This window comes from Marasmius oreades, chromosome 6, assembly GCF_018924745.1.
Source record: "Marasmius oreades isolate 03SP1 chromosome 6, whole genome shotgun sequence".
Classification (NCBI taxonomy): Eukaryota; Fungi; Basidiomycota; class Agaricomycetes; order Agaricales; family Marasmiaceae; genus Marasmius; species Marasmius oreades.
In genome coordinates, this window is record NC_057328.1 from 3921129 (window position 1) to 3932117 (window position 10989).

A 10989-nucleotide genomic window follows, 5' to 3' on the forward strand; every position below is an offset into this window, starting at 1 on the left:
CTCTTCTGGTCCCTGAACTCACGGGCCGCTTCCCGCTCCGGTATTGGTGACATAAAGAGCGATGCCCACGCGTTTTTTTTAACACCGCTGTGGGTCTCTCTCTCCCTTCTCTATTCCTCTAGACCACCTCACACGACAGGACCACGATGAGTAAGGTATCGATATGGGTTAACCTGAGGGTCTATTGTATGTTTTCCGTCCTGTTTTGACAGCTCAAGTGACATACAATAATTGACCGTTAACCAGGGCTCGCATTCGTTGTATACTGGGGTATCATCTTGTTCGGTTATGATACGTACGTTTCCTTTTTTCTTTCTTTTGCTTGTTAAAGTGTTCTAATTCTTCCTTTTACATTTCCTCACTAGCGGTATCGCAGGAGGCGTGGTCAAAAACGAGTACTTCCAAAAACATTTTGGGATCAATGGAAGCAAGAAGCGAGTGGACGACGTTAGTGCGATTGTCGTTTCAGTCCTTCAAGCTGGTGCATTTGTGGGTTCGTTGGCGTCTGCTCCGGTGTCAGGTACGTTGGTTCATCGCTCGCTACTGTTATTCGGTGTTGATCTCTTTTTCAAAGCTTACATTGGGAGGAAATATACCCTCGTCACCTTTTCCGGCATTTTCGCAGTTGGCGCTGTATGTTCTCCCAACGCTCGAAGAAAAGCAGAAACTGTCCTCTTACACTCGCTCCGTAGATCCTTACCACCATCGCTGAAAGCCCTTCAAACGGCCTTCACCTTATCTACGCGGGTCGAGTCATATCTGGTTTAGGTATTGGAGGCATATCAGCCGTAGCCCCCGCCTTCGTATCCGAATGTTCGCCCAAGGAAGTACGAGGGAGGATTACGGGCTTGTTCCAGATCATGGTTGCGATCGGTGTCATGATTTCGTATTTCCTCAACTGTACGTGCTCGAGTTCCTTTCCCCTCGTCCTGCGGTTTTTCTTACATGCTCTCTACCAGTCGGAATCAGTATCCATCAACCCACTGGTATCAACGTTTGGCGGATTCCCTTTGGATTCCAGCTCGTTCCTTGTGGGATTATGTTATTCGGTCTCATGACGATCAAGGTTCGTGGCTTGTTCTCCCCCAGCCGATGCTTCTCCCCTCACCACTGCCACAAACCACAGGAATCCCCTCGTTGGCTCGCCTCTGTCGGTCGTAACGAAGACGCCATCCAGAACCTCGCCTACCTGCGAAAATCCCACCCAAGCTCGGAAAGTGTCATCCGCGAAATGGCCGAAATAGAAGCGGCCATCGAAGAAGAACGGGCTGCTCGTGCTGGTCTGGGATTGCAGGAAGCTTTCTTTGGAAAAGGGAACTTCATTCGATTTGTCATCGCCTTTGTTATCTTCGTCTTACAACAGTTTTCGGGTCAGAACAGTGTCAAGTGAGATTGTGTTTTTGAATACGGCGACTCCCGCTAACTACCCTTTTATCCCAAGCTACTACGCTCCTCAAATTTTCGAATCCATTGGATACACCGGAAACACCCAATCCCTCCTCGCTTCCGGTATCTACGGTGTTGTCAAAGTAGTCTTCACCGCCCTCTTCATCTTCTTTGGTGTCGAAAGCCTCGGTCGTAAACCGTCCCTTATCATATCTGCGTTTGGGATGGGAACATTGTTTTATATCATCGGAGCCATCCTCAAGACACACCCGCCGCCCAGAATACAGACAGATCCTGTCACAGGAGCCAGGATTTTCCCAGATCCTCCGCCGGCGAGTAAGGCGATGGCCGCGATGTTGTATATTTACGTCTGTTTCTATTCTATGGGTTGGGGTGAGGCGTTTCGTTCCCATGGTTTTCGGAGGTTTTTCTTACGAGTTTTTTCCGTTGCTTTTCACATGGTAGGTCCCCTCCCTTGGGTGTACGTTTCCGATATTTTCCCAACGAGAACGAGGCACTATGGTCTTGCGCTTGCGAGTTCGAGTCAATGGTTGTTCAGTGCGTTCGTTCCCGTCTTTCTGATTCTCCCTTACCTGCTGACGACTTTCTTATTTAGACTTTGTCGTATCCTACATTACCCCAACGCTTGTTACCAAGCTAGGATACAAAATCTTCCTCATGTTTGCTACAATTAATATCGGTGGTATGGGTGTGTTTTCACTGTACGTTCCTCCATCCCTGTCTATGTGTTCTGTTGTGATGAACTGATTTGGCTTCTGTCCTCACCTCCCAGTCTGATCCCAGAAACGAAGGGACGTAGCTTGGAGGATATGGATATCATCTTTGGTGCTGTTTCGGCTGAAGATAGGCATGCATCTATTGAGAAGGCTCAGAAACGTACGTTCTGGTTTTACGGCTCTGAATAACTATTAATGGTCACATCTTTTTCTCCAGAACTCGACCACGAAGTTGGCCAGGATCAGAGAAGCAATGATAAGGTTTAAGGAGTGCAGCTAGAGGCCAGTTCAGTCTTATAAAACCTTTCGTCATTCTCGGTTGTGCGGATGGAAGATGCTTTCGTTCTTTTTCGTTTCGCTTATGTCCCTCGATATTTTTTATACGCACTTACTTACCGGTTACATGAAATTTCTCTTCATGATCTCACCTTCGTGTACATCTAGCAATCACTGCTTGTCGATGATATGAGCTAGCCTGAGCCTGGCGGCTCGTTAGGGAAGCAAATAGTTGTTCTTTCGAACACCCACTACCCAAAATCCTTTCAAGTCTGACAGGTTGCCCTAAAAACATGCTATATTCATTGTAATACGGTTAATTGTGAGGAAATATGCTTTACACGCAGTTGCACGAACAGCGACGAAAGCCTGGGAAAGGCGCATTACAACGGTAACGCCTCGGCTGCACAGCTTCCAATTTCAGCTTAGACACCGTCAACCACCATCGACGGCAAGTACGGGTTCGTCCCGAGTGTTCCCAATCACGTTGGATTTGTTCCAAGTGCTTCGTCAGTTCGACTCGTGCCATTCTTTGGCGTTAGCGACCTCAAACAAACCGGAATAAACCTCAAGATCGATGGCCTCTGCAGACCTTCCTCTCGATAATTGTCTAGCTGTAGGCGGCTGTTGAAGCCCTCAAGGCCGCAAGGTACCGAGCAATTGATGACCGAAGAATCTTCGGGGTACGTGGGGCAAGCTGAAGCACAGAGGGATGGGAATAACGGGTGGATGGCAATTCCATCCCATAAGGTGCATTTCGTTTTGTTCCTCTTATTTTCTAATGCTGACATGACTTGATATACTCGCCGAATTCGTTCATAATCGTCAAGGATTGAAGCGTATATGTGAATCTACGACGTTCTGTGAAGCTCCAGCAAAAACTGAAGAAACAGGACCGACCGTAACGCCAAACCAGCAAAGCAATACGAGTAACAAGAATGAATAAGAACGAATCGAGATCCAACTAATGACTCGAGGGTACACACAGCACACAAGGTACAGTTTCAACTACCTCCTTTGTTGTGACACTAATCTTATCAATTCTCTTTCATTCTTTTGTAGTCATTGAGCATGAAGACTTGATCGACGCCGCGGCGCCGTGTAGAAATGGCAACTGACCGCAAAGTCTTCCAAATGACGACGACGGAGTCATGGCGAGATATATCAGCGAATGATACCGTTGACATGGCGAGCAGTGGGGACGAGCAGAAGGCAGTAGATCTGGCGTTGGGATGTGGTGCTTGGAGCTTCCTCCGACATTTTGTACTACCAAAACTCGAATTATTTCTTTTCCAAAACCTCACGAAAACTATTGATGAACAGAGAAGCGACCGCAAGCCCACCAGGGATTTGAGCCTGCGGGCTACTGAGACACCGACCACAGTGAGGACCTGCTAAGGGAAGGAGTGTGTGAGCTCACTTCGTGACAATTTCCGGAGATCGTCGTACTTACCTAACTGTCTTTAACCACAAGAAGTAAAGCGAAAAGGAGATCTCGTGCATGTAAATCGGTATCTAATCGTCTCACTGTTCTCGTACCCCACACATTGCTATCTGCAGCGATCTGTGATTCACGACGCTGGCGTAACTACGTCAAAGTACAGTGAACGAACTACTCATAGACTTCTCCAACTTAGGTGCTAAGTTGGGCCCCCAAAGGGGCCCTCTTAATTGTGGGCCCCATATGTTCCCATCCGCTGTTCCGATTTGCCCAATTTTTTTTTTCCTCAAAAGCCCTTGCATAGACCTTGATTTCATCACACCTAATCAACCCCGCAGGTGTAGCCCTTCCAGAGCTGCAAACAGCGCATGTCCTACCATTCTGATCAAGGGCCAATGCTACATTGGCCCTATGTACCATACCTTAGTCATGTCCTGGGTGGCATTCTCAACCAATCTTCCCGAATCTTTTTTTATCTGAAAGCCCTTGAAAAATGATATGGAATGCCACCTGGACAGGTCCCCATGTGTGCCCGTTCCTGAGGAACATAACCCGTTCTTTGTCGTACCTAAAAATTACGCTTTGGGTTGCACCCACCAATTGGTGCTTGCACCTGCTTAGAGCTGGCTGTAAGAAATGTTTCAGGACCATATGAGAATGGGATGCCCGAATATCCGGACCATCCGACGTGAACTCCCACCGGAATACAGACAATGGCCATTTAACAGCTGTATTCTGGGGAGACGACATTGAATGACCTTCGGGATCGGTTTTAGCCGTCCAAAAGTTACATGGTTGGTACCAGTGGCTTTGGATAAGTTTGGGAAACACTTTTTACAGCCAACATTAGTCGTAGAAACCACTCCTTCATTCGGGAGCAACAGCCTGAAGTGTCACTCACACACAATTTGGCCCTGGTTCCCTAGTTTCGTTCATCGAAGCTGGCACCCTCAGCCGTTTCGGGCGCTCAGTAGCGTGTCTGCGTTTACATCCCCGAGATGCCCGAGGGACTTTTCCCACCACCCAAATAAGTCTTTTTCTAGAGTTGGCGTGTCCCACCTTCCGTTCTTTTTTGGTCCTAGCGATAAATTCAATTTTTGGGTCTCAAAAATGTCCCCTTTCAATATACCATGTTCCCCTGGCTTCTCCTACTTAGTGGCCCTCCCCACTTAGGTGCTAAATGGGGCCCCCAAAGGGGGCCCTTTAGTTGTGGGCCCCATATGTTCCCACCCGCTGTTCCGATTCACCCAATTTTTTTTTTCCTCAAAAGCCCTTGCATAGACCTTCATTTCGTCCCACCTAATCAACCCCGCAGGTTTGGCCCTTCCAGAGGTGCAAACAACGCATGTCCCAGTCCCCCAAAAGCGTGGTGTCTGCTCAATATGTCGGGGTCCCTCGTCTTTTTCCTCTCCGTTCCGGTGAGAGAAACGTTCTTCCAGATCCGGTAAACATTTCATTACACTTAGGCTAAGCATCCGGATCAATTTCTGACATTCCAAGCCCAGGGTAACTTACACACCACTTCTCGAGGGCAGGGTGCGTTCGGACCCAATATGTTGACAACCAACCGTTCGTTTTTCGTGATCAGTGGCTCGTTTCAAAGCTATAGACTCGGAAAACGCTGCATTACACCTAACGGAAGCAAGGGGACCTGTATTACATGAGCTGTACCCGGAACAGTACCGGAAACCGGAAAAACCGCAATCTGCACTTTATGTGACCATCCACCATTCAGTCCCTCTTGCTCTTGGTTAGAGAAATGTTGCTTAGGGTTATTGAAATACTGCGCTTACCATTCGCCTGCTGTCCTGACTCTTCCTGCACGACCTAGAGCCACCGGACAGACGCTACCTCACAGTGATCGAAGCCAGCACACGAAAGTCCTCCATATGTCGACATCCACTGGTACGTTTCTCGAGGTGGGTAGCTCATTTCAAAGCTATTTACAAGGGCTACATTCCGTTACACCTATCCGAAGCCTGCAAACCGTTATTCCGTCAGCCGTAGATGGCGCAATACTGGAAAATCGCAAAAACCGGTATTTTTATTTTACTGCTGCTTGTCTATCCACTGGCCGATCTCTCTTGTTTCTGGTGACTGAAATGTTTGTTTCGTTCATACACACATTACGGCGCGTCATTGAAGCACCACTGCACCTCTGCTTGAGGTTCCAGAGCCAGTCAACACCAGATTCCCACGATATTGAGGTGAGGATCTTTCCCGGTCTATTATATGGCCTCAGACCTCAATTGCTTTCGCTGGTAAGCTGTTGACTCAAAGCTATCGCTATGGTCAGACTCGCCATCCACCCAAACGTATCCAGCAATCTGCTCTGACGTTCTGGGCTTTGGCACCTAACGCTTCCGGCACCATTTTCGCCGAAAATCACTTCCACACGCCCCCCAGAACAAAACAAATAAAGATAATATGTACCAAGGTAATTAGACAGTCTTCGTACACTACACACTCCATTCTACTACACCTAAGCTTACCGAAAGGTCGCTGGTTCTCGAGTACTAGATTTATTTCCTTTTTCGGTGAGTGGCTGTGTAAACCGTACTGGTACAGTTACTTATGTAACGTTGCATTCGCACATACCTCAGAGTATACTTTCTCGGGCTAATTCTTGATCGCGTAGGCGAGTTTAGTACAACCCACCAATGCTATATCTCAAATACTCGGTGTGCCGCCAGAAAAAAAATGGTTGCGTGAGAGAAGGTGGTTATTTGAACGAAAAATTGCCGAAAATGAACCTCGGCAACACCGTTTTTGTTCGTTCCTCACGTCCATTGCTCAATTACAACTACAGAATTAGATAATTAGCTACCCATATGTAGTGTTGTTGATAAACCACCCGGAAGTCATCCAATGGTTATCCTCCGAGACAATGCCAGAAATTGCCGGTTGGCCGTGTACCGGCACATCCGGCATTTGCCGCCACGATTGTATTCCAACCACATTGAACCAGCGACTCGAGTTTTTTCGGAGCGCGGTATCCCCACCTGTATTTAAGCAGTCTGAAGCACCACTCTTTCCTTAGATCTCCTTGCTTAGCATAGTATATACATATTTTGCCAACAGGTCACATGTTGCATTCCCCCCAGGTTTTGTCGCCGTTTTGTCGCCATAATAGGCAACTCCGCGTATGTAAGCAATTTTTTTTTTCTTCAACTTCAACCACTACCTACGTTAGACGACTCTGGTAGTTATAGATCACTGTAAGACCAAGTATAAGCAAATTTCTCTCCTTAAGATGCGGCAGTAAGTAACAGAACCCGCTTTATGCAACTATAACAATTAAAACTCGAGAAAAAAACATTAAAACAGCCTTTGTACCGAGTATCTCTGCTACTATCGTTACACAACGCAGCCCAAGCATACGCACAAGACCCTGTACCACTCGGCTGGTCATGACCTGTTTTACAATGGTAAGTAACATTAACTTCTAAAAGAAAAGGCTCGTAACTTGACAATAAACAGGTGAAAAAGTACATGTCGTACGTGGCGAAGACGGTAAGGTGGATTGTCCTTGCCACGCACCACTCCACCGTCGGTTGAACTGGCACAACGTTCGAAGTATATGCAATATGGAGCCTCACCCACCCCCCGACAGCGGTATCGACTTCCCCGACGCTCCATTTATTCCGTACAATAAAGTTGCCTTACGCCTTCTCGAGATGCACTTCAAAGATGCACCATACGTTCTCAATCCGCCGTCAGCTTCGGACGAAAATGTCGACACAGTTATGCACTCAACAGAACTCCCTCCAGTCACATCTCAGAGCTCTGGTTCGAACATTTTGCAGGCAACATCTTCCACCCTTCCGAATCAACCATCCGGCTCACTTCCACTCATTCCACCACCCATTTCCTGCAATGAAGACGTCGAGATGACTCCGTACGAGGAACCATCGTCACTCGACCAACGTATGGACGATTCGCCGCCGACGGATCCACCTGTAGGCGACGCAACATCGATACAGCAGTCTTTGTTCGACTTGGAGTTGGATTGTCACTCGACGGATTCTGACGGTTCAACGGAAGCTGATGAGAGCAATTTTGGTGCTTCAAGAGAGGTTGACGAGGTAGTGGGTCCAGATGCCGATGAAACAGTTCATTTCCTGCGTCGCTTCAACATCTTTGTGGACCCCGATTACCGCCAAACGATTTGTGTCTGCTGCAGCAAGATTATTCTCAGTTCTCACATGTATGGCCATCAAAAGAAAGAACACTTTCGGCCTAAGCGCGGTCAGCGTACGCTTAAACTTCCTCCAAAGCATCAAATTGATGCTGCATTGTCGTCCCTTGGTGCCGAGAACCCTCTTCCCATTCCGATGACCGGTATTACAGCTATTCCACTTGTTGAAGTCAAGCAGGGCATCCAGTGTTTGGAAGCTGGATGCCTGGCGTGCTTCGCCGGCAACAGAAAACGCGATCTCATCTATCATCACTACGCCCGACTCCATCCTCATGTTAAGCCACCACCAAAATTCGAAAAATTCCCAAACGTGCGCTGCCAGTCGAGTTCTTCTCAGAGAAGTAAACGATTTTACTTCTGCGTCACTCCGGCGGACGAGATCACTTCCCAAGCCTTCTCAGACGTCCTGGCGAAGGCTAATTCACTTGACCTTTTGAATCCGTCGGATGTTTTCCACAGTTCTGAGAGCGCACAGGAAAGGAATATTGCGTATGCACAGACCCGATGGGATTTAATGTTGGAAGGCGTCAAGGTTCCGGCCTTGAGGGTTCTAGCGGAAACAACGGTTAGACCGGGCGAGGAATATCTGGAAAGGTTGAAGATCATGGTCCGGCAATACTACGAAGTTATCGTCAAGGACATTCCCAAGCTAACAAACTTAACCAGACGGTATATCCTGTCCTACAAAATTGGGTACGTCTCCGCTACAATCATTGACCAACATACCATTTGACTGCTCTCCAGAGTCCCGCATGACCGCCCTTTTAAGCGACCGCAAGAGAGAGGAACTATTGACAAGGACTCTGACTACATGTCGAGATTTTTGTTCTTTTTGATTCGCTCGCTCGATACATCAATCGAAAACTTCCCGATAGTTTTGCATCCGGACACTGCCCACCTGCTCCTCCACTTGCGAGAACTACTACAGCATCCGACGTCCACCCCTGTTGACCTCCACTTCGTTATACACGAGTGTCTATGGTCAATTCTTTCAGTCGTTAGCGACGACTTTCTATTCGATGACTTGCAGTGTCCCTTCACGCGTTTCCTGTTCGCTTCGAACATACATGATGATTATGGAACATTCGAGAACGTTACCATAATTCCACCACGGATTACGATGATCCAGTGGTGCTTCCGAGCGACTGGTGTACAGCAGGTCATCCAAACCATGGAGACAGAGGGTATTGATAGCCAATCGTGAGTTCTACATCCTCGTCCCCTATCCGCAATATTGAACACGCACAGGGCATTTAATACAAGTGTTGCCGACTACCTTTGCGATAGCAAACCCACCTTATTCAACAACCTCAGACAATATATGAAGCTCTTTAGTGCCATATCCCATCGTCAAAAGCCCATTGCAAAAATGAACCTCAATCCACAAAGGACAGTCATTTCCATCGACAGCAGCCCCATCATTATTGCCGACTTTATCAAAGGCATTAACAATGCACTCGAAGTTGTCGAAAATAAGGTGGACGGACTGTTCCGTGGTTGCGTTTACCAGGATCTGCTTGAACGAATAGACCGTTCGTTGATTCCAGATTCGTCAGGACAGCCGTATTGGTTTCGGGACAGTGTTGCAAATATCGATTGCGGTTACTCGTTCATCAAAGAGCCTTGTAACCAGATGGAGGAAGATCGACATCGACTTCTTCGTTACCTGTGTCAAGATTCGCGTTTTTTCAAGATGGTCCCTAATGTTGGAGTCTTTGCATGTGAAGGCGCAATGCGGGAATGGTTTTCGGAGGTGAACGAGGTCATCAAAGGCATTTTCTACCTTATCGTGTGTACTTGGGGCGGTGGCGCTCGTGGTACAGAACTCCAACACCTTTCCTATGCAAACCATCCATCTCACTCCCGCAATATCCTTTTCATCAACGGCATCCTCACCGTCGTAACCACATACAACAAGACCCTATCCATTACCGGGGTTGGCAAGATGATCGCACGTAGTCCGGCTGTACGCGTTAGCCGTCTACTTGTATTGGTTCTGTGGCAGGTGTATTGGGCCTGCGCTCACCTCTCGCTCTATACTGGCATGAGTAAGGAGAGCTCCCAGCGGTACCTGCACGAGGTCTTTGTTTTATCAGGCGAAAGTATGACCAGCGAAAAATTCTCCTCCACACTCGGCTACTATAATTCACTCTCCGTCGGGTTTCAGATCAAACTGGCTGACTTTCGTCAGCTAATGGCCACCCTTCTCATTAATTTCACCCATTCTTGTTTCTACGATGAGGATGACGATGAGATGCGAATGGTTCATGAGTCTTTTGGACACTCGGTCGCCGTCGGTCAGAAGCACTATGCCGTCGACTTTGTGAACAGTGCCACGGACCTGTCATCTGATCTTGTCGCAAGGATGCAGGTAGTATCGTTCAAATGGCAGCTTTTCATTGGGTTACTGCACCAATCGTTGAAGACAAAGATAGATGTATCTAGAGCACCAACAGTGAGTAGTGCTTGGATAGATTTGTTCCACTTTTCTGATTCTTTTTTTTTTTCAATTTTAAGTCCAACGGGCTGGAGTCTTCGATGAAGGAGTTGGACAGTCTTCTCCGAAGTCATCACAACACTCTCGGAAAGCAATTTGAAAGTCTGTTTGAGTCTTACGAGCAGAGAGCCCAACAGAACCTGCGACGTGAGCTTGAACTTCAATTCACAGAGTTCGGTAACCGTCTGCAGAGAGTCTCCGAGCCAACTACCACGTCGCTACCCTCCACTGTCATTCCTCGACTCTCTGTTCATCCCCACATGCGGGATGTACTTTCACGCACGCTGGGTAACCACATTTCTTAGGGGTTAGGGGGTTAGGGGGTTAGGGGTTAGGGGGTTAGGGGGTTAGGGGGTTAGGGGGTTAGGGGTTAGGGGTTAGGGGGTTAGGGGTTAGGGGGTTAGGGGGTTAGGGGGTTAGGGGTTAGGGGGTTAGGGGGTTAGGGGGTTAGGGG

The 10989-nt window shown here is 47.9% G+C and overlaps 2 protein-coding genes across 2 annotated transcripts; both read left to right on the forward strand.

The window, feature by feature from the left end:
* The first annotated feature begins 91 nt into the window (after positions 1-91).
* On the forward strand, positions 92-2741 carry E1B28_010716 (uncharacterized protein). Its single transcript, XM_043155692.1, has 12 exons — positions 92-186; positions 247-295; positions 366-520; positions 575-633; positions 693-900; positions 960-1066; positions 1127-1386; positions 1442-1779; positions 1852-1944; positions 2003-2108; positions 2180-2283; positions 2341-2741. The coding sequence occupies exons 1-12, from the start codon at positions 147-149 to the stop codon at positions 2388-2390; spliced, it is 1569 nt and encodes a 522-aa protein (XP_043008165.1). The 5' UTR covers positions 92-146; the 3' UTR covers positions 2391-2741.
* A 4686-nt stretch (positions 2742-7427) lies between these two features.
* Positions 7428-10840, forward strand: E1B28_010717 (uncharacterized protein; the record flags this gene model as incomplete). The annotated part of the gene is made up of 4 exons (XM_043155693.1): positions 7428-8731; positions 8783-9238; positions 9302-10493; positions 10556-10840. The coding sequence occupies 4 exons, from the start codon at positions 7428-7430 to the stop codon at positions 10838-10840; spliced, it is 3237 nt and encodes a 1078-aa protein (XP_043008166.1).
* Positions 10841-10989: the final 149 nt, after the last annotated feature.

Bases quoted from the DNA above. Each gene is read 5' to 3' on its own strand.
- E1B28_010716 (XM_043155692.1), top strand. From the start codon at position 147: ATGAGTAAGGTATCGATATGGGTTAACCTGAGGGTCTATT. The intron at 1,387-1,441 runs GTGAGATTGTGT...TTTTATCCCAAG, and splicing joins TCGGGTCAGAACAGTGTCAA to CTACTACGCTCCTCAAATTT. The intron at 2,284-2,340 runs GTACGTTCTGGT...CTTTTTCTCCAG, and splicing joins TATTGAGAAGGCTCAGAAAC to AACTCGACCACGAAGTTGGC.